Source organism: Salvia splendens, chromosome 19 (assembly GCF_004379255.2).
Source record: "Salvia splendens isolate huo1 chromosome 19, SspV2, whole genome shotgun sequence".
NCBI classification, from domain to species: domain Eukaryota; kingdom Viridiplantae; phylum Streptophyta; class Magnoliopsida; order Lamiales; family Lamiaceae; genus Salvia; species Salvia splendens.
The window spans coordinates 6,264,749-6,289,155 of record NC_056050.1 but is presented as its reverse complement, the minus strand read 5'-3'; the positions used below and the strand labels follow the sequence as shown (position 1 = coordinate 6,289,155).

The following is a 24,407-nucleotide window of genomic DNA, read 5'->3' as shown; positions in this document are numbered from 1 at the left end:
AATAAAAAGTTTGAGAATAAAGTTAGAACTTCTTTTTGTTTAAGTTGTGATCTTGTTTAGAATACGATCTCAAGTTTGGGGGAGTTTGAGTTGAGTTGTAAAATTTTGTGTTGTTCGATCTTTGGAAGGATGTTGTAGGAGGGAAGATTTTGGCACTCAAATGTGTAGCCTTTGAGCTCACCATCCATACTATCCTACCTCGTCCCTAGCCCCATTACAACCTTGAACGAAGACCTTGGACCTTATCGTTGATGCTTGTGGATGTTGTATCAATAGCTTGGTAGAGTTGAAAAAGTTCGATTTGAAATCCGTGAGTCTATGTGATTAGTAATGCTTGATGAGTTGATGATGACGGTTTGAGTTGTTTGATCATATGCTTGGACTTACTTTGAAGTGTACCTTGACTTGAAGTTCTAGGGGGATGAGTGCTTGTTCTTGAGAGTGGGAAATCTCGGTTGGAAGTGTTGGGGGTTTAAATTTTGTCACTCACGTCCCTATATGATTCTTTGTGATGAAAATCTTTGCGGGTTAGATTTGGTTGAGTCTTGGTGCTGAAAATGTATCTTGCTCGGGGCGAGCAAGAGCTTAAGTTTGGGGGTATTTGATGCGAAGCATATTTCTTATATTTTTCCCCCTAAACTACACACTTTCCATGTACTTGTCACTCATCAAAGTGTATTTGTAGGGAAGTTTAGGAGAGTGAAAGCTGGAAGTTCGCAGGTGAAATGGGCAAAGCATGAGAACGCCCGGTCGGGCGATTCTGAGCTTCAAAACGCCCGGTCGGGCGTTACGCATAAGGATTCCAGAAAGTTCGCCCGGTCGGGCGGTTAGTGACGACACAAAACGCCCGGTCGGGCGTTTCACCGCGATACCCCTAGAAGCCTTTCGCCCGGTCGGGCGTTTCGTTCGTTAAATTCGCCCGGTCGGGCGTATTTGCCGAGTAACTTCTAAATGGCAGTTATTTCAGAAAAGGAGGGGATAAGTTAGAGGAAAGAAGAGGAGAAAGGGGACGAATTTGACAGAGAAAAAAAAGACAGAACGGAGAAGAAGGAAGAAGAGAAGAGAAGGAGGAAAATCTACCCGACACTCCGACGATTCGACTCCACCATCCAATTCTACTCCGAAAGAGCATGCCTTCTACGGTTTTAATCAGTGAATTTATCATGTATCAAGGCTAGGCTCATTTGTTGCTCCAAGTTGTGAATTAGACTCGTTAGAATGCTTCTACACTTTTGAACTCATGTTTGATAGCATTGATTGTGTTTAATGCGTAATTCTATTACTTTAGAGGCATCTTTTGTGATAGATATCTAATCCTTGTTTATTGTCTCTTTAACTTGGACATGGATGGATTAATCAATTGTTATGCTATCAAATTAAAATTGTTCAGAGGATAATTTGATAGTGGATTAGGTAAGCTCGTATAGTAGAGGATGTTAGATTCCCGCGCTTCCGCAGGAGTTGAATGCCTTCGAAAATTAATTCATGGAACAAGTGTTCAGCTGACTGTGAATTATACGTCGCAAACATGTTCAGTGCAAGCGATTAGGTTGATAAGTTAATCCCAAATTTGTGTGTGATAAATGTGTAGAATGATTCGAGTCTAAGGAGCAACTTGGAGTGACCTGTTTTTCTCGTGTTTAAAATCCTTGCGTAGTTAGTTTGTTAACTTAGTGTCATTAATCATCAAAACCAAAAATCGAACCTTTTTATGCTTTGTTTAGTGTTAAGTTTTAATAATCATTCCCTTCCCTGTGGATCGACACCTAAAATACTACACACGAAGCTGTATTCTTGCAGTTAGTGATAATATTTGGGTAATTAATTTGAACTTGCGTGCGAAATTGATCTGTTTTACAAACCAGTATTATCCACATCAAGTAGTGATGATAAGTCCTAAGTGAAGTGGTGTCAAAATTCCCCTTTTTCTTTATGTTCAGCTCCTATTTATAGGGTGGCTTGCCCTAATTTCTAGGGCTTTCTCTTCATGTGGAATGACAATTTTGCCCTTCTTTAGATAGGTGATTATTCCAAGCAAGTCCTTCCTTCTCGTGTCTAGTTCTGTAGCATCCATCCTGACCAGTTTGCGTATTTTCTGCTCATTCTAACCAGTTTGCACACTTTTCGCAGCTTTTTCACTCGAATTCCTTCTGAACCTTTCCTCCTAATTTAGTACTTCAACCTGCACACTTTAGCAGCTATTTTGCAAATATTATCCAATAAAGCACCTTATACAGACCAGTAACCAAGGCCGAGAATGAGACTCATCAGTGCTTTTGTGCTAGGTCAAGCTTCTCAAACCCAGAGAATCCACTAGATCACGAGGTCTAGGAACTCGGAGGATCTCAGAAGTCTCGGTCATCGGACACACAAATTCCGCATTCAAAAACCCTCAACCCGTTATACTATGAATTAGTACAGGGAAGCAGGGATCGATCTCACGAAGATAGACGTGTAAGAAGGCATTTAAAAGACTTTGGAAAGATGATTGGCTGCTGCCACGCAAATTGGGTTGAGGAAAACTATTACTAAACTTAGGAATAAAATCTAACACTAGACCTAGGAAACCGAGAACAGCATGCAAACATCGAACATACTCGTAACTTCAATGCCTCAAACAAACTTCCTTGACCTAGTAAACGACTACCTAAATTAGCTAGACAGAAAGTAAACATGCAGTGGGGACCATATTCCAAAAACAGCAAAGTAGGGATGAAAAGCTGCAAATAACAAACTATGAATTTAACTAACAACAACCTGCATCTCGTTACCTAATTTAAATGTGAACATGGAGAAAACAGAGTAATAATCCAGATTCAAACAGAACATACAGATTCGGACGTCGGAAACTGACGATTAATCGGAAACCAACGGATCTACTTCTACTAGACGAAGTAAACAGAACACAGAAATGAAACATCAAATTCATGCACAATCAACCAAATCTGCTTCAGATCCACACGTCGGGCGCTTAACCCACTCCAGATCCAAGCAATCTAAACCCAACTACAACCAAAATCAACACCATAAACTCCGATTCAACAGATCTGCTCCGATCAACGACAATCCAACCACGATTCTGTCCCAACTCAACAAATCAAGTGTGAAAAGCTTCCATTCAAGCAAATAACTATAAACTCAGAAACAAACATCATCCATACTTGAAATCAACATCGTCATAATAGAAAATAAAAATTGCATAGAAAAATTCAACGATAATTCTACAGTCAACACAGCCGAGCTTCGAACAGCGAAGCTCGGTGAAATTCGCAGCAACAAACGAAATGAAAACAGTAAATTGTTTCTTCGCCCTATGTGAGGACGGTGTTACGCACAACCAACTGAAAGTAAACCTGAACCCCTCTCGAATTTCGAAACCCAAGTGTGTAGGAGTGTGTGTGAGTGAGCTGAGAGCCAAATTAATACCCACAAATCTCCAAAAGTCCTTTTTCCGAATTGCATGCTCTCTCCCTTATATAGATGCGGATGTGATCTTCTAGAAGCCTTCGCATGAAGTCTCTGTTCTGCCCTTCAGCTTTAGCAATCTCCTCCGTCTGGCTATTTTCCTTCAAATTGCTCACTTTATCGCCAAATTTCCTTCGCCAGGCAATTGTCTTCCTTTCTTCATTGGCCTGGCGATATCTACTACACGCCTGGCTTAAAAAGATGCGTTAGACCCCGTAAATGCATGAAATTAAGCCCCTAACCAATGCATGAAATTAGCCTTATCACTGGGTCGACCCCTATTCCCTTGCTCGACACCATATGCCCTAGGACAATTCCTTCGGTAACCATAAAATGACACTTCTCAAAGTTTAAAACCAAGTCCTTTTGGCGGCATCTTTCCAGCACTCTGTTTAGGCTGTACAGCCCTTGATCGAATGTGTCCCCATAGACAGTGAAATCGTCCATGAAGATCTCAATACAGTCTTCCAACAGGTCAGAGAAGATGCTCATCATGCATCTCTGAAAAGTGCCCGGGGCATTATAGAGGCCAAACGGCATCCTCCTGTAAGCATAAGTGCCAAAGGGGCAGGTGAATGTTGTTTTCTCTTGGTCATCTGGATTCACAGCGATCTGGAAGTAACCACTATAACCATCCAGGAAGCTGAAGTACTGCTTCCCTGCCAACTTCTCAAGCATCTGATCAATTAATGTCAAAGGGAAGTGATCCTTCTTTGTTACTGCGTTCAGCTTCCTATAGTCAATGCACATTCTCCACCCAGTAACTGGCCTTGTCGGGATCAATTCATTTTTCTCATTTTTCACTACTTGAACCCCCCTTTCTTCGGCACCATGTGCACTGGGCTGACCCAGTTACTGTCTGGAATGGAGTAAATAATTCCGATTGAGACCAATTTGACAATTTCTTTGAGCACATCTTCCCTCATGTAGGGGTTGAGCTTACGTTGTTGGTCGCGATGTGGTTTGGCTCCTTCTTCCAACCGGATGTGATGCACACATAAGTCTGGGCTGATGCCCACCGGGTCTGTTAGTTTCCAGCAAATAGCTTTCTAATTCTTTCTTAACACCTCCAGCAATCTATCTTCCTGCTCCTGGGTCAACTGACTGTTGATGATGACAAGCTTCATTTCTTTCTCTCCATTGAAGTCCAGGCTTATCGTCACATTACGGACGGCTATTATGGTGTTGGCCGTAGACAGGAACGGCCTCCCTAGTAGGACTCCACTTAATTCCCTTGCTGCTGGCTCCGTCATTTTGATTACGAAAAAGTCAGCTGGGTACAGAAAGTTATTCACCTTTACGACTACATCTTCCAGAATTCCCTCCGGATGAATACACGATCTGTTGGCCAATTGGATCATGATGTCAGTGTCGACGAGCTTGGTCGCTCCCAGCTTCTTATAGATGGAGTATGGCAAAACATTTATCGATGCCCCGAGATCGCACATCGCGTGCTCCACTTGAATTTTTCCAATCGAAATTGGGGAGCGTGAACATTCCTGGATCAGTCTTCTTGGAGGGGAGGTCGCTTTTCTGGATCACGGCAGAGACATTCTCCTCTGTAATCAGTCTCCCTTCTTCGTTGATTTTTCCTGCCAGGTAGTCCTTGACGAATTTACTGATCGGGGACATCTTTAAGGCCGTCAAGAGCAGCACCTTCACTTCCACTTCCTTGAACATATTAGCCACGTCAATCGTGGCATCTCTTTTCCTTGTCACCATTCCTCGGTACGGATATGGCTTTACTTTCTCTGCTTCTTCTTTCTGACTTCCTTCTGAGGATTCACCTCCTACTTTTGTCTTGCCCTTTTCACTCCCTTTTGCTTGCTCTGCTCCACTAGATTCTCCTTCTTCTTCATGGCTTGGTCCAGACATAGATGCTGGAGATTTCTCAGGTGGAGTAGGGCTTTGGTAGACTCTTCCTGATCTTAGGGACACTTCGCTGATGTTTTCACGACCAGGTGGTTGCACAGTGGCTGGAATCTTTCCTTCATTGCCCCTTAGCTCTTCCAGTGACATCGTAACTTGAGACAGTTGCTTCGTCAGCATTTCCAAAGCCGCCCGCTGCTCATTCTGAGCCTCTTGGATTTCCCGCATCGCATCATTAGGATGGTGCGGTACTATCATATCTCATTGGCCATCGTTGGGGTGTCGGTTGTATCTTTGATTCAGCAGTCCCCCACCGTGGTTAGGCTGCGGGTAGTCAGATTGCCCATAATGCTCTTGCTGGTATTGCGGCTGGTTGTGCTGTTGATTTCCAGGGTGCTGATTTCCCCGTTGGTGCGGTGGAACATAGCTGACCATTTGGTTGTTCGGTTGTCTTTCCTGGTTGCTTGAATGGGGGCCTTGCTGTCTGTGTGGCTTGGTATCACGTGGTAACAACACCGGCTTCCTGGATTCTCCAATGAGCGTTCGTATCTCTGTATACGAAGGGATTATTCCAGTGTCCACCGCGTTGGTACCTTCTCATGAACAGAAAGGAAAACAAATGAGAAAAGAAAATAAACAAGAACTATGTACACCTACGTACTACACACAAACATAAAATAACACCATGCTTCCCCGGCAACGGCGCCATTTTGGCGTGCGGTCTTTTTGCGAATAATTGATTCAAGTTATATGGAAGAGATAATTGGACCGGATGGATCAGTTGGCAAATGTCGTTACCACTTGATCAAGTTGTTCTCGCTCTCGCGCACCACCAATGTAATTTATAAACTCTCAATTTTGCACTACTTTAACATTAAAGCTGCAAGTTCGGGGTCGATCCCACAGAGAAGCGAGTGTATCGAGTGTGTGCGTAGTGAATAGGGTCCGGCTGCTGCCACGCTTTAACTTTGGAAGTTTTTAACTACTTACTTTACCTTAGGCAGAAAAGTAACTAACTACTTGCTCAAGGGAATTTTAACTACTGGGTCAAGTGAATTTTAGACTGGAATGAAAATTAACTACTTAGAATAGTAAACACGATGACGAAAACAGAACAACTTCGATTTTATACTCAGTATCCAAACGAGCACAGCGAATATGCGGAATGTAAAAAGCTCGAAACTTTAACTACAAAGCAACTTGAAATTAGACTAAACTAACACTTCGGAAAATACGAAAGCAAGTAAAACCGAGAAGATCCTTGGCGGGAAACTTGAGATAACGCCGACAGATATCGAGTATTCTGTAGCGCTCACTTCGGTTGCCCTTTAACTAAACGTTTCTCTATCTAAGCTATCTAGAGAACTGAGCTAAACTAAACTAAAAAACTAAAGACGGAAAGGTAAAAAATCGGATTCTTTTGGGTGGTGGCACATCCTCTATTTATAAGCTCGGCAACGACCTCCGGTTGGATAACGATCTTGGCAAGGAATATTCGCTCACGCTGAGAGCGAGCGACTCATCGATTGCTACGTGCTCTTCTTCTAGAATGACGATGCTTTTCAGTAACAAATTCATGACTCAGCTCCGTCCTTGCGTCTCATATATCAGCACGTGTCCCCTTCTAGAACGTTGTCCTTGATAACAGAATGATGTGCACCATCCAGCTCATTAGCCTCACGTGTCCTTCTTCTGGAAGCCAGTGGTCCCCTCCTTGACCGCTTAATTACTCCCCTTGATCAACTCCCCCGATTTCTGGCCTTTTTCGCCTATTGTACTCGCTTGATCAGTTTGGTCTTGTTGCCTTGGTCAAGCGGCATTCCTGCACGTTTAACATTTGCTTTGCGCGATAAACTAATCAAATAGCGTACATTTTACCCCTAAACCGATGCATGAAATGGGCCTTATCAATTATATTGTAGCGGACTTTCATTCAATTGTTTTATATAATTATGTTGTAGCGGACTTTCATCTGCATGTACTCGACCACTAATTCCCACTTTAGAAATATTATTTCGTTCTTAATAGGATATTCTAAATACTTCAAAGCTACCCTCGATCATTCATATTTCTTAAATAAAAGAACACATCATAAAATCTTATACAACTAGTCTCGTTTTTCTTAAACCCAAATATTGATTTTCTTGAAAACTCTCGCTCGTTCTCGTAAGAAAATAAAATAAAAATTCACGCACTTAACACCAAACATACATTTTCTAAGTTTATTAAAAATTTTAAAAGATCGGGTTGTCACAAGAGCTAGAAGCGAAAAAGCATTCCATATTTGGACGGCCAAAAATATTGTCTTAGAGCATCTCCAATGGCAGCGAACGGACAGGTTAGCCGATTCCCGGCACTGGCCGGTCCGCTCACCGAACCATTAGAACCGGCGAGCGCCATTTCGGTGAAAAAATCGGCGACCCGACGCCGATTTTCGAGCGCTGGCCGATCCGCTCGCCGGTGGCTGGCCGCCATTGCAGGCTCCCGATCGGCGAGCGATCGGCCAGCTCAATTTTTTTTTTGAAACACTATATATACGCGATTTGCACGTCATTTTCATTCGCACCTCTTGTTTTAACGAGTTTTCTCTCCATCTTAATTTCTGTACAAGAGCAACAACGTGAAATGAGTAACGCGGGTGGTAGTAGTGGTGGGGATGCTGAGAAGTACGAACGGCAAATGAACGAAGAGTTGGAGGCCTATACGTCCCGCGAGATAAACCTGTTGATACAAAGGGCCTTGCAGCCGGTGGTACCTCAACCTCCACCCGTTGTCCACCGACGAGCAGTGATTGATCGGGATCACGTAGCTGCACATCAGCGGCTATATGAAGACTACTTTGCGGATGAGCCGCGGTTTGGGGCGCCTCTTTTCAGGCGGCGTTTTAGGATGCGTAGGGCAGTGTTTATGCGTATCGTTGATGCTTTGGAGCGTCGATATTTGTGTTTCCGGTTCAGGTACGATGCGGCTGGCAGACCCGGCCACACACTTATACAAAAGTGCACTGCGGCAATCAGACAATTGGCCTACGGAGGCGCGGCAGACATGTGGAACGAGTACCTCCACATCGGTGAGACGACTGCCCTGGATTGTCTGAAGTATTTCTGTCAGAGCGTCATTGAAATATTCCGTGATCAGTATCTTCGAAGCCCTACCCCTGAAGAGTGCCAGGATTTGATGCAGATGCACGGGGAGAAGCATGGGTTCCCTTGGATGTTGGGCAACATAGATTGTATGCATTGGGAGTGGAAGAACTGCCTTGCTGCCTGGAAAGGGTTCTACACGACCGGCTATAACGGAAAGAATCTCACGATGATCCTCGAGGCCGTAGCTGATTACCGGTTGTGGATTTGGCATGCATATTTTGGGGTAGCCAGGTCGAACAACGACCTCAACATCCTCAACTCGTTGCCCCTTTTCAACGAGCAGTGCTAGGGCGTCGGTCCGGCCATCAGTTTTATCGCCAACGGGAACCAACATGATATGGGCTACTACTTGGCGGATGGAATATACCCTAGGTGGCCCGTCTTTCTGAAGACGATTAGATGCGCATCAGATGAGAGGAAGACCTACTTTGCGGAACGGCAGGAGTCGGCGCGCAAGGACGTGGAGCGCGCATTTGGTGTGCTTCAGTCTCGATGGGCGGCAATTAGGGGTCCAACGCGTTTGTGGCATGTCGACTGCATTGCTGATATAATGTACGCTTGTATTATCCTGCACAACATGATTGTCGAAGATGAAGGTGTACAACTGACTAGTTGGGCCAATGACGATGCTAATGAAGCCGGCCCAAGCCACGGCGTGGCCGCCCCAACGTACGAAGGGGGGTACCTCACTATGAAGTCGGTCGCCTCAAGCCACATGCCGACATGCGCCAAGTGGATGCTCATATTCGACTCCAAAAGGATTTAATTGAAGAGTTGTGGGCGCGGAGGACTCCACGTCGTAGATTTTTTTTAATTAATGTATTTTTTTAATTTAAATATTATTATTTAATTTTCCCGTATCTGTGTCGTAAATTTAATTCCGTATTTTGTGTGATTGTTAATTATTTGTTTTTATAATTTTGTTTATTGTGGCTAGCCTATTGCTTGTCCAGTTGTTTGTCCTGATGATGTGGCAGGAGGAGTTTTAGTCCTGATAATGTGGCAGGAGGAGTTTGTGGCTAGCCTATGGCTGACCTTTTACTATTGTGGATGCTCTTATGTTCCATAATATGGCCACGTAGATTTATCCAAACATATAGTAATATTTGAATTTATGTATTTATTTAAAAATTTTCAAAATGTGTGTGCAAAACCAAGATGCACTCAAAATCATACTAGCATTTTAACACAATACAACTATATGCTTCATACGTAAAACCATACATTCAACAATATTTATGCAATTATTTACAAATATATTTAAATTTTGTGTGTTTTGAAGTGAATACTTTTTCAAAAAAACTTGCAACTCTCCCACCCCAAATAGTCAAAGTGACCAAAACAAATCCCCGGTGAAAAATATGGAAACTAATCATTAGAAAATCGTTTCCGATCTTGTTTAATTTTGAAAAAAAAGTAAGCCATTAAATTAAAATTAAATTATCGTTCTACATTTCTATTTAATTTTGAAAAAGAATAAATCATTCAACAAAAAAAGTGAATTTTCCGAATACAAAATATTAGCAAAGCTTTCATTATTCTCCTGCTACCGTTGTCTCCACTGTCCCACCACTTCAGAGAGATACAGAGAGAGAGAGAGAGAGAGAGGGAGAGAAGGCGAGTTGTACAAAGAAATAAACGGGCAGACCAAAACGAGTTGTGCAACAATGGGAGCAATGGCTCCGCCTCCTACTTGGAATCCTCAAGACGACGTTTTGCTCAAAAACTCCGTTGAGGTACATCTCCAACAACCTCTAATTTTCATTGTTTTTTTTCCTTGAGCACGTTAATTTGTTGTATTAACCTCTCCCTCCAATTGCTGCTGCTCCTTTTTTTTTGTATCTAGGTCTAATTGGTTAAAACCCTTGTATTGATTTGGAGCTGTTTAAGATGGAATGAGTGAAAATTTGTGTTTTGTTTTCCCCTTTTAGTAAATGTTTGTTTCTCTGCTATCTAGATTTGTGTGTTATTGCTATTTGAAGTCTTTATAGGCAACTTTAATTTTTGGTTTGAACAATTTTAGATTTGATGTTGTTGCATGGACATTGTTTGTGTGCTTGGCATGAGTTTCTTGTGATTATATGTGAATTTGACTACATGATAATTGACTGGATACATTTATTTTTATGGTGATTTCTTGCATTATGTAGAATTGGGTTAAAACTGATATCTTAATGAAGAGAAACGTGTGGAATTTAGTTGATTTTCAGTTAGAAATGATTGGTGTAAGGATGTATATTACGATAAGAGGTTTTTGATATTTGGTCATCCTGATGAGGATGTGCTTTTATCAACTAAATGTTTTCGTTTTCAATTTTCAGTGTTTTTGCAATGGACTCGTAATTACTGTTATGCTTCGTTCCGTATGATGTTTAGTTCTAGGAATCTACATTTATTTAGTTGTCCAATATAGGCTGGTATCACGATCGGGGTAAAATTCTTTCAAGTGGGCATGAGCTTTCGTCGTGAATGATAGTGACTAACTAGTGAGATGGCTATGAATCACACCTGCCAGATGATAAGTTTAAATGAGCACATGTAACAAATAGCGCAACCTCTTTCTTTATGTTCTCTGAGTAGCTGGTGCTTAATTTCTCGACTCTTACCTACGTCGGAATGGTAGAAAACTTTGAGCACACGTAAAAGTTAGTTGCAATCATAAATTGGTAATTTATTCTAAAACCTTGACTGGTTTTGCTCACTGCTCTACACTGAGTCCACTAACAATAAACTTTTCTGGTGAAATTAATGATAAAATATCAAAAAGTAATTTCCTAAACTATTTTATGGATGGCGAATTGAAAGCTGCTGCTTTGGTTGCTCAGAATATTCTTAATGGTTAACTTTATACTGTATTCTCTATACTTGTTCGATCATGCACTTTAATAAAGGTAACGCTTCTTTGATTCTTCATACTATGTGGAATTCGATTATAATATAAAGGTGTATGGAGATGAGATATATGGTGTTCTACTCAAATGTATTTATTACCGTATGCTTGCTATCAATGCGCGCTGAGGTTCCTACTTTTCCATTGTTATTACATGTTAAGTAAGAAAGGGGATTATATAAGACAAGTTCTGCCATTTGGAAGCCCTTTTCTTAACTTTGAAAGAAACAATTATCTCAGTCTGGGTACCTATTTTTTTTTGTGTTAGGCATTAAGTATCACAATTACTCCTTCCAGATTAGAGAAAGTAAGGAATGCCGTATTTGTGGTGCATTTATTGTTGGCATCGAGCCGGAAAGTGATAATTCTCCATATCTTTATTATAAATGGCTTAATGTGAAACATATATTAAAGAATTAGAGTCTATTATGTCCATTTCCTTGTGCATAGTAAGACAGCTGTTAAATGCTTATTAATTTCTATATTCATGTAGTACAAGCATATGTTTAAATAATTGTCAGCGTTTGGTTGCATGCCTGGTAAATTCTTTCTAAAATAATGAGTATATACAAAAATAAATGAATATTTTCAAAAGTCGTTGATTGCTGAATTCAGTGTCTTTTTCGGAGATTATTTGTTACTTTCCATGGTATTTATCATGTTTGGTTGTCCTTCATGACCCAATCATCTGTACTTTCCTTTAATTTCCATCTGCTCCCTGTTTACTTTTTTTACTAGGCCGGTGCTTCTTTGGAATCCCTAGCTAAAGGTGCTGTGCAATTTACTCGGCATTATACTGTACAAGAGCTGAAAGATCGATGGCTTTCTCTTCTCTATGATCCCGTTGTTTCTGTAGAGGCATCAGCCCACATGATTGAGGTTGAAAGCTATGGGGTTATAAATCAATTGAGACCTAATAAGTTCGAAGGAGTAAAAAATATCAGTTCAGGGAAGAGAAAAGCTGAAAGTATCCGGAAACATTATTATGCTATGCGTAAAAGAATCTCTGTTGAACCATCGGATATGGTGTGGATTAATGTTGCTTCTGAGCCTGGTTATTCTAACTTTAGAGAAGGAAATGAATTATTGTCCAAAGATGGCAAATTTGGCAATCCAGGTTCAAATATTCTGGCAGCTCAAGGCCCAGATTACAGCATTAGGCCTCATCCATTTGCCAAATTTGGGCCGCATGCTGCTGAGTCCAGTAGAAATGATCTTACACCCTCTTTTGGTGGTATTCAAAATCATGGGCAAGACAATCTTCATGGAAAAAATTTGTCAGGCAACCTCCCTTATCCATATGAAGAGAATATCTCAATAACTGGTGATTGCAGTAAGATCCCTGAATTTGCCCAATCAAGTGATTTGCCTCTCTGTAACTTGTTTGAAGCTGAGGATTTAGTGAACCAGGCTAGTGCGTGTCCAGATTTTGGTGACCAGTCATTTCCTAGTTTTGGGTGTTCACCTCCTCTACCTCACATGCCAATTTGGCAAATTTCCCAGGACATTACTGCAGCAGAACTTAACATTGAAATTCCAGATGCAGACCTGCAGCTAAGAGATGAATTTATGATCCCCCAGATTGCAAATGAGTCAGAGGCTTTAGGATATGGTGGTGGCCCCTCAAACCTTAAACTGAAAACTTCACTCTCTTGTGATAGCTTGATAGATATGACCTCTAACACACAAGAATACCTTCAGGAGTTGTTCGACCTTTCTAATGACGAAGAGCATCTCTACATGGATAATGATGGAAAAGAGGTTATAGAGAAGTCTTATCTTGATGGTTTGAGTTCACTATTATTGGATTCTCCCAACCAGTGCGATTTGTCTGGTTCAGGTCTAGGTGAGGCTGCAGTGGTTGCAGATGGACAATTAGTTGATAGAATTGATGCACATAATGAAGCCGCATATAACGAGGACCTCTATAATCAGCTGGAAGTTACAGATGCTCAAGTGTCAGCCTCTGATTCTACTCTGAAAGTAGGTCCTGAATATCGCAATGGAGTCATTTGTTGCACATTAAATACCGAAGACCCAGATATTCCTAGCAATGATGATGTTTTTCTTCCCTTTCGGTTTCCTTCTCCAACTAATTCCTCAGGGGCCCACTGGGGATTGCATAACCCTAGTTATCTAGGGTCTCCATCAGTTAAGAATATCTCAAGCACTCGAATTGCAAATGGAGGACAACCTGCTATGAAAAGCCCCCAGAAAGATTCATATGTTCCTTCTGGAAGGATGGGATCATTCCATCCGTCAGATGATGGTTTAAGAGGCCGAAGTGACCATGGAGTTAAATTCGAGTTGCCTGAAAGTAGCGTCCAGCATGCAGTACTTAGAGAAACTCGGAAAAGTGACAATCCGAATCATGTTAGTAGCGTCCAGCATGCAGCACTTAGAGAAACTCGGAAAAGTGACAATCCGAATCATGTCAGTGTTGCAAATGTGAATGCCAACAATTTAATCACTGGAGTCAAGGGAGGTCCTACAGAGATGGGACAGGGAAAGAATAATGGCCGTGTATCTCTAGGCTCATGCCTAATCAAGCAAGAAAGTGGTTTGGATGTTCATCAAAACCTTCAAAATAATTCTATTGGTGGTCGGAGTGGAGTGGATTGCATAGCTGAAATTCCAACTAATATATCATCAAATGTCGACTTCAGTTTCCAGCACACTGCAGTCCCAAAGGCAATTAGTCATTCCCTACTCTCAGATAAGGAGGAGCTCTTGTCCGAGAATGAATCTGACGTGCCTTATTTTTCTGATGTAGAAGCAATGGTATAACATCTGAAGGCTCACAATTTTTTAGTTTTCTGTGCTTTACTTGTGTTAATTTCGGCCTCTGTGTACATCTTGCAGATTCTAGATATGGATTTGAGTCCAAATGGATTTGATTTATCCACCAATCCTGAAGGTATTTATTCCAAACTCTTATGTAAATGAATGCTCGTACATATAAAATTACACTATAACTTAGATTGTATGTATGTTCGTATTTCTAATCTTAAATGAGTTCTAGGGTGTATGTTCGCTAGAGTTACTTGTAGAAGGTTTTAACTTCCTTTTTTTGAATCTATTTAGTCTATATTCTTACCAGAAAGGAACTTAGCTGACACTGATTTACTATTTGGCTAATAGCAATTGTTTTATAGTACCCTGCGTGCTCTTGTAGTATATAGAGTGCAACTCTGTCCCTTAGTTGGCTATAGTCTTTAGGTTATCATGATTCTCACATTATGCACAATGAAACCCCTGCAGTTCAGAGATATCAACATGAAGAAACCAAGAGAACAATCATAAGGCTGGAGCAGGCAGCTGATGCTTCCAGGCAGAGAGCCATTGCTGGTCAGGGTACATATGCTGTTTTATATGGGCGTTTCTCAACTTATTTCATAAAGAAAACTGAGGTATCACCTCTTAACCAACTCTATTAATTTTGCATCAAAATGTTGCTTACCTCTGCCATTCCGAGCAGTTTCATTGCCAGTAGAGAACACTGCCATTTGAGAGATTACAAATTTTGCAATAAGCTCTCGTCTTCTTTGACTATATATCAATGCTTGGAGGTGGAATTCCATCCACTACCTCGCCACTAATCAAATATTTGGTCCGGTCATCATTTAAATTGGAAAATGGCTCAATACTTAGGCTCAATTAACACAACTAGTCACATTTAGGTGTGTCAATGGGCCATGTTCTTTTGTGAGACTTAGAGCATGATACTTAAAGCTTGTTTGAGTTTGTCTGCTGAGGCTTGTTTAATTAAATGAGTCAATCTTGATTCTTGATTCCGATACTCGGCTCATTAACTTGTGATCAAACTTGTTAATGTACTTATGACTGATGAGTTAAACTCAAAAAACTATTAATTGAGTACATATAGTAGGCATAAGTTTTTAGTTGTGATGATTTCAGTACTAGCTTGACCGAGATAGGTAAAAATGCTGTAAGATTTATATTGTGACTAATGGAAATACTATGAACTTTGAGGTAATTTATATACAATTTCCTGTTTGAATTGTACTTAGAAAATGAAACATCATGGCTTTCAGGTGTTACTGGGCAGGGCAACAGATGGTGTTAAAGTTGACATTGATTTGGGAAGAGAAAAAAATGGTGGTAAAATTTCTCGAAGACAGGTATGCTAACACTAAACTTATGTTATATGAGTAGATAATCATAATTGTTAGTATAAGAAGTTTCATTTTGGGTGTCATTGATCTGTATTTCCTAGTACTACATTCTCGACCAACTCTGATCACACCTCAAGAGGATATTTATTCTAAACAAAGACCTCTGCTCCAATTGAAAATTACTTCCTATGCTCGGGATAAACATGGAAATTAATTAACGTTAACTATGGAATAACAAACCTATACTCCAGATAAACATGGAAATAAATAAAAGATAACTATGAAATAACAGAGAGAAACCCTCCTCTTGCGAGGCCTGACGGCTAGAGCGCTGTCCCGATTCCCAAACTCCTCAAACGAGTCCCTTCAGCAGAAGCTGTCCCTGAATAATACTCAAATGACAATGATCTTAAGCAGGCTCACTAATACCTATTTCAAGACCTACAGAAACTTGAGCCCCACAAACAAGCCAGATCTGTTACTTTATTTCGGACCTAAATAACTAAAAATTAACTCTATCAGGGTCCCCATTTAGGTAAGTGTTTCCTATTTGTTTGGTTGTTGTATGAGATGAGAGCCAGCTTTTCTTGATTTCGTAATGCATAAGATGTACATTTTCCAACTCACAGAGGACATTTGTTAATTATGCATGCTTTCTCTATGTTAAATATATATGTCTGACACTGTTAACGATGCCCCAACTTCAGATTATTAAAAGAGGAAAAAGAACGAAAAAGTCTAGGCGTCTGTACTGTCTTGACAGTTTTACTGGATGAGTTGACCTGGTTTTCATTATCATCTGGAACCCACCATTTGATTTTTTTGCCATCATATAGTGCTGTCAAAACACGGCAATACCATTAGTTAGAACATTGGTCTGAGCTGCAAGTTCCTGGATAATTTCTTCATTTCTTTTACTGGACTTTCATGGCTTAATCTTCTGTTAGAAGGTTTCTGCGATGCAAGATTCAAAATGATGTACTGCACAATGTATTACCATTGAAGCACTTACACGTATGTTTTTTTTATTGGCATTGGTCAGGCGATGTTGAAGATGGACATGAAAGGAATCTTCCATTTGAAGAACCTCGGAAGAAATCCAGTTTACATGAATGGCAAAGAAGTAGCCCCTGGACAGAGCGTAGCACTTATTTCTGGCTGTCTCGTTGAGGTATATATCGCACTTTAATTGGTATTACGGCTAATTCTTCCATCTGACATACAGGGAACAGCATGATTTTCTTTTTCATTAGGACGAACTTTTGTAATTATCACAAATTAATCAATGCTCTAAATTGCAGGTAAGGGGATTGAGCTTTGAGTTCAAGACAAGCCATAAAATGATAAAGCAATACATCGATAGCGCTGTGAGAGGAGGGGTTTAGCAGATTATAAACCATTGTTTTCTTGGTACCGAGATTTTTCTTGCATCTGTCTACTCATTATTCAAGACCACATTTTTTGAACCTGGGTGACCACAAATTTTTAGTTTGTTCATATGCTGTAGAAAAACTAATTTCACAGGAACTAGATAAGTAGATATGAAATTTTATCCCTGATGCTTGTGCATGCTTTGTGCTGATTGTAGAGATATTAGGGGATCTTGAAGCATTTTGTTATTCTAACAAATTCTTTGTATATTTATTTTATCTTACAAGAACCGTGTACGAGAAATGATCTCGAGAATTTCAAAGAGCAGTTATTCTTTCAGAACTTAAAATATAAACAATTCGTTCTTAGCATTCGTCTTAGTTTTTCGGTACAAGCTGTAGATGTACAGGCGAAACTGGCTGGGATAGGTTACCCTAACACCCAGTTTTCACTCGAACGGGGCGAGGTCGGGTAGTGAGTTATGCAGGTATTACCTGGTCGGGTAACGGGGTATACCTGAAAATCCGACCATAGAATTTTTTTTTTGTTTTTCTGGCCAATCAAACAATGGGTTTACAGTGTAGTTAGACTTCTCTCTCACACACTCTGCCCTAAGGGCTCTTGCTAGTTGTTGAAACCAAATGTATGAGAGACTTGTTATGGAGATTTGGTGATTGAGACAACAAGTCATAAGCTATAGTGTGAAAGGGAGAGTCCAATTTTAGATTTGTGTTTAGGATCCTTTTAGTTTGGTAAGTAGGATGCCTTTTGTTCTAAATCTTCAATAGGGTGGCGACTAGGACTTAAATCCAAAGGTCTATAAGTTGATCTTAGAATTTCTAAATACAAATTATCATTTCATTTTGATTTCGATTTTTTGTGCGAAATTCTAGTTTCGGATTTAGTTTTCGACACTGGTACGAGTTTCCTAGTATCTGGGAATGACAGCCGCCGCCCTCTAGGGTTTGGCGGAGAAGATGAAGCTGTGTGAAAGTAAAGAACGAAAATTAGGAAAATTCTGATTTATTGATTGTGTCCTCAATGCACAGAATCCCTATTTATATTATCTAAGGACCCTAGGTTTGATTCGACTCGATCATTCTGGGAAAGAACTAACAAGAAAACCCGAAATGGAGCTTATAATTACGCTCGACTCTAAATATTTAAAAAGTAAAGTTTCAACAATATTTAAATAACAAAACAATAAAAATTAAAGACTTCAGCGGGAGACGAAGTCTCCATATTTCGCTGGTTTCTTGGATTGTGGCGTGGACTGACGAATGGGACGATCCTCCTTCGTTCTCACTCCGGCTTCATTCCCTTTCGCCTCTTCCGCTCTCCTTTCTTCCCTCTCAATGTCGTCTCGGTCGTATCAGACACATTGTTTGAATCTCACACTTGGACATGATGACATTCATTTCCCATATTCACGCCAGTTTGTTTTTCCATGCATATTCCGTTTGTTCAGCGACTCACACGACACGAGTACTCGCTTCCGCTGGGTGATACACTTCAAATGTTTAATTTAATTATTGCCGATGTGAATATGTTGCATCTATTATCACATTCTTTGGATGTGTTGCGGCAAGATCATGGGTATGAGTTTCATTCCCTACAAAGACTCACGCCAGTTAGCAACAAAGCCAAGATAATTCAACATATAATTTTGCTTGTACATCAAGAATATAATCTTCTCTAAGAACGTAACAACATCAACCAAACGAAGAACGTAACAACATCAACCAAGAGCGTTCAGTTCCACGCTAGTAGTAACAATGGAGGATAGGGTCGGGCGAGACAAGAGCGCGAGTCTGATGTTTTTGGGAACTTACCCTCTTTTACACCATGATCTAAACCTAATTCCACAAAAGTTTCCAGATTTTCGTCAACAAAAGATGGCGTCGCTGGGTGCAAATCCGTGTGAGGGGTTGTGTAGGGTGAAAGTTGTTTGGATTGCGATTTCCATTGGAATCAGGTTTCATAGGTCCCCATCGAGGTCCTTCATTCTAAACTTTCTTCATTCCTACATTTTCCATATTTTTCTTCGTTTATGAGAGAAAGAACGAATCAGAGCACCTATTTAACGAACCAAAATGAAACTAGTTTGGATGGATCAATGAAGTATTGGCATTTTTTTATTCATAATCTTCACTTAAATTTTAAAGATGGTTTAAATGTCCTAAAGTATATAAATTTGTTTTATTTTCTCCGATAAAAGTTTCCTATAGCTATATTCACCCGTAAACTTATTTCTTGCATCGCAACGTAATTTCTTTTATACCCAAACTCTAGAAATCTTCGATTTTTATTACAAACAAATTTACAAATCCAACTAGAGGGATATTTAGAAAGAAAAAAAAAAAACTAGGCCACAATACGCAAAAGTGCCACCAAAAATCGAAGTCTTGAGCTACAAATCAATTACTCCTATCATTTTCTTTAACTGTTATACTCGATATTATAAACAATACCAACACGCCCTAATCATGATTCCATCACACATCTTGCATGAAACCACTTCCCCTTTTTTTTCGATTCAGTTGACAATTGGTATCAAGAAAAAGAAATGGATACAGAATAAGGATATTCTTCCAACTTATTTATGGCAGTGATAATTATGTTGTTATTGATATTTACGGCGGTTGCAGGAGGATCCTCGTCACCTGCTCCACCGCCCTCCACCAATGTCCGGCAAAAGGTGGTGGCGGAGGGTCAACCGCCATGGCCAAAGGCTGTGGCGGCTCAGCCTTTAATGAAGGTAGAAGAGGAAGAAGAAAAAGACTATGCTATATGGAATCCGGCGCCGTATTTTGGTGATGGAGGATATGGAGCTCCTATACCTCATCCTAAGGATGCCTGCTGTCCTAACCAACCATGATGTTCATTGTAACATTTTTAATTTTCTTTAGAATAAATTAATGAAATGCAAAATTTTGTTTGAATTACTCCCTCCGTCCGCCATTAAATGTCTCATTTTTCCTTTTTCGTCTGTCTCTTGTTCGATTTGACTTTTACCATATTTGATAAGTAGACCCTACATTCCATTAACTCATTTCACTCACATTTTAATATAAAACTAATGTATAAAACTAGGTCCCACATTCCACCAACTTTTCTACCCACTTTATTTCATAAAGTCAAACAAATTTCTTAAAACCCATGGCGGTCAAATATGAGACATTTAATGGCGGATGGAGGGAGTATTATTTAATGCACACAATGTTAGAGTGGTAATAAATGAGGCCTAGAGTCTAGAGTTCAAATCTATCATGACACAACCTTTAAATTTATATTCATTTGCTTATAAAAAAGGGCAGTTTGCTCTGCATTTGAAGAAGAAAACAGAATAGAAAATGGCATCGGTCAGTGGAGAGAAAATGTATTTTGCAATTAGGGTTAGGACTTTGAGTGAGGGAAATCTCAAAGAAAAATTAGCATCAACAACACTATTTTATTCAACAACACTCTTCAGGAGAAAGTTGGTACAAAATGTAGAGAGGTTAGTATCAACAATGAATTCAAGATTAGAGAACAGCTCCCTCAACAATCTTCCAGCCTGACTTTGCAAATGACATTTCGTACCGTGTTGTGTATTTTGTACTATACGAGTCATTATGCTCGGGATGAGCATCATCGGTTAACTGTGCAGACTCTTCAAGAGTTGCTTCCACAATAGCACGACGGCCATCAACTGACACAGTAACGCTATCAATATTAAGGTTCAGAAGTTGATAATCCCAGAACCAGCCATGCTGAGCAATTTCCATAGCTCTGTCAGTCCAGATGTTTAGCATTTGACCATCCAATACCTAGCAACGCAAATTACCAGCTATAATACGACCGGCAGAAGCATTTTGCTAAATGGAAACTCATAATCAGAGCACTTTAACAAAGATAATAATTCTAGAGGAAAAATGTGGAACATATGCAAAATGAGCATCTTTCTATAAATAGGTCCTACCCATAATATCATATCATACAAGTGATTAGCCCATGAAATGGTAATAGATAATGACTCATCATATATGATGATAACTAGATGCTTACCGCAAGCAACTATTGTATTTTTCGGAGTACTTAGTTAGGAGTTTTCGCGACAATTTTTTTCTATCCCATGTAAGGGATATATAATGGCTGAATGTGATTTTCTATAGGATCATGATCAAATTAAGCTAAGGGCTAAAAGGTACCAGATGTAGCAGGGGCTTTGTAGGTAAAATAACAATTAAGTCAAAGTCAGGCATGATAGACAAGTTTCTCAGACTCGCCTCTGATAATTTTTCAAGACAATGATCAGAGCCAAACGCTAGAGATTTGACAGCTTGCCACTTGCGCACCAGATTTTCTGCTAATCTTGCATCCATTCGAGGTATTTCTTCAGAATTTTCAAATACTGGGGCCCCTGAGAAAAATACAAAAAATTTATACCACGAAAACAACAGACTAAGAACCAAAATTGGAATATATTACTATTATACATCCAAGCTTTGCACTTTTTAACCAACGAGAGGATTTCTTTCCAATTATTCATTTACTGGTTCATTTATTTGTTTATTTGTTGAGGAGAAGGAAATTGGGTTTTAGAAACTGCTACAAAAGAAACATAATTACATTAATCCACTGAAACATACCCACGTTGATGACATCGGAAGCCACAGAAGTTGTGCTAGGGTCTTATGTAAATCAGAAGAGCCAGTGCGATATGACATGAATTTCAACCCCACTAAAGTCGTGAGACAAACTGCAGCACCAGCACACATGATCTTTATAGTTGCATCTTTTATATTGTTAGTAATAATTTCTTGTTGCTGCAGTCCATCACGACCAGTAATCTCCGGAACTCCAAACCTGTGGGAGTCATCTTGATCAAGATCTATTACAGTCTCTCCACTCACAACCGGCATACCATAACTCTTGATATCATTCTTCTGATAATGTCTGACATTCTTTTCCCCACTGCCAAGAGGAAATACTATCCGCAGTGCCTGAATTGCACTAACCTTCACACTGTCAAGCACAGCTGTAGCTTCAGCTCCAATCCTTGCTATAGCTGCAGAAGCAGCCAAGGGTGAGCGTCCCTGACCTTCCAGTTTCTCTAAATACCTCAAAACCGTAGGATCGTCATAATAATCTCCAAGCTTGAATATAACATCTTGGGTCTCTCAAAATCTAGGAAATACCACTTCCATCAACCATGTCTCTAATAGTTTGCAGAGGCCAGGGAGGAGATCATCTTCATTGCCGGCACTAGAGTGTTCTATAACAAAGTTAATTATCGACTGATCTCGGTAAAGTGACTCTTCATTATCCAATCCCAACCATGCACGACATTCTTCTACTTCACCAACAAGAAGAGAACAAAGACCCCTCTCAAGTGCAAAGTCTATTTCACGATTTTCTCTGGTGCCATAGGCAGTTGAGGAGTTCCCACTAGCAGTAATCCTGGTTTGCTGAAGTTGCTGAATAGCATCTTGAATGAGATGGGGCTTTTTGCTTAAGAAGGCTTGGGAAACTAAAGCAAGGGCCACATTATATGCTTCAAAACTTTCTGCGGGTATGTTACGTGGTGCGGCAGCGAAAAGATCAACCTTACATTAAAAAAGAAACACATAAGAATATAGATTTCGGACCTGAACATATAATTTGGATGAAGTGAATAAAGACCTGCTCTGCTGCAGTCATACGCAAAAAAACCACGTTCATAAAATCTTCACGTGTGAATCCTCCAGCCACAGCAGCTGCTCCCCCACCACCAACAGACCACAAAACATTCCGCACACCTTGAAGACCCTGTCTTCTTCTTGACTGGTACTCATCATCCAGTGGAAGTGCTAGGAGCTCTATAACACACTTAGGATTGATTTCTTCTAAGGTTTCATCAATTTGTGCTTGCAAGTTGGGGGCAAGGTTGCTTGCACCTTCTTCCTACATAATTAAATTCATTTTTATAGAGTTCCAAGGAACTCATAAAGAAGAAAGACATGTGTAAATCAATCATGTATGTACGCACATAAGATTTGGGAAAAGTTATCAGAAATCCAATGATTCAAGCAAAAAATAGAAGATGACAGTGCAAAGATTTCAGGCCAAGTGGATGTTAAGATGGTGATAAAAAAAACTGATCTAAATCAATTTCATAAAAGTGAATAAACAAGTTGAAATAGAATACAAAGGATACAATGATAAAAAAATCTTACCTGCAATAGCTTGAGTGCCATCTCAAGCACTTCACAGCCTCTAATAAAATCAAGAGGTGTCAATGCCATGGCATCCCTAGATAAGTCAACATAAGCAAGCGCCATTGACAGCAAAATGTCTTGCTTGAATGACTTGGGTAACCTCTCTTTCAACAAGCTCTCTCCAATGTCTTGCTTGAATGACTCCCGGAACCTACAATGCCCGTTGTAAAAATCTCACTCTCAAAACCGAAAAAATCAACGCACAAAAACCAATTATTACGTCCTAATAGCAGTATTGACACTATCCTCAACTTGCTGATTTCTCGAAAAACATATTATATAGTGTCTTATTTTGTGAGATTATATCACAATGTGTATCGATATTATTTTCACATTCCCAAAAAAGTATACATCAATAATTTCCAATATTTTCAATAATATATACACCATATAGTATAAAATAAAAATACAGAAATATGCCCTCAGACTACATTACTTCCAATTTCGCAATCTTCATAAGCAAAGTCGAAATTAGGCAGCAGAAATTCCAATTCATCACAATTGCAACCAAAATACATTCACAATTGAGCTTAGAAAGTAACATTTGCTAGAGAGAAAACCTTATCCCAGGGCACTTGAGTGACAATGGTATCAAATTCATCATGAGCGAGCCCCTGATTGTACTCCCTGCGAGAACTGGAGTTGGCAAGGGTCTCACACGCCGCTTGAAGAATCTGGCGCCGGCTAATCAAAGCGTCGTCGCTGTAACCATACTGCGGCGGCTTCGAAACCCTAGCGTCGTAGGCTCGGCGAACGCCGTCTCCAAGGAAATGCGGCTCCGCTCCGAGCACCCAGTAGAAATCTAGCGGCATTGACACGAGGCGCTCCGAGAGGGAAGGAAGAGGCGGAGGCGGAGGCGGCGAAGAAAATGCGACGTCTGGATTGTCAGAGGGGGAAGGGAGGAATTGGAAGTCGGCGAAGAGGCGATCGGCCCATCTGCTGGAGGTGGTGGGGCCGCCGCTGACGGCGGCACTGAGTTTGAAGTGGGGTTTACGGTTGGACGGAGGTGAGAGGAGGCGGCGAGGGTAGGGTGCTACGCTCAGCTGCGAAAGAGCTTCCATTTTCGGTTTTTAGGCCATCCACGACGCTGTTCTTGTACCGTTCCTAAACCGTTCCTTAGACTACTATTTACGGGTCCCACTGTACTTTTTTACTACATTCCTTAACTAAGGAACGGAACCTACAACCCTCCGTTCCTTAACCGTTTCTTAAATTACTATTCATTTAATTTCATTTTTTTTATTTCCAACTCAATTCAATTAAAAAACACACTTTAATAAAAAACAAACAC

The 24,407-nt window shown here is 40.3% G+C and overlaps 1 protein-coding gene and 1 pseudogene across 1 annotated transcript; one reads left to right on the top strand and one right to left on the bottom strand.

Moving 5' to 3' along the window:
- Positions 1 to 10,019: 10,019 nt before the first annotated feature.
- On the top strand, positions 10,020 to 17,204 carry LOC121778523. The gene is made up of 7 exons (XM_042175892.1): positions 10,020 to 10,216; positions 12,109 to 14,151; positions 14,233 to 14,287; positions 14,632 to 14,780; positions 15,426 to 15,512; positions 16,549 to 16,677; positions 16,808 to 17,204. The coding sequence occupies exons 1-7, from the start codon at positions 10,148 to 10,150 to the stop codon at positions 16,889 to 16,891; spliced, it is 2,616 nt and encodes an 871-aa protein (XP_042031826.1). The 5' UTR covers positions 10,020 to 10,147; the 3' UTR covers positions 16,892 to 17,204.
- Positions 17,205 to 20,308: 3,104 nt separating this feature from the next.
- On the bottom strand, positions 20,309 to 24,218 carry LOC121779757 (annotated as a pseudogene).
- Positions 24,219 to 24,407: the final 189 nt, after the last annotated feature.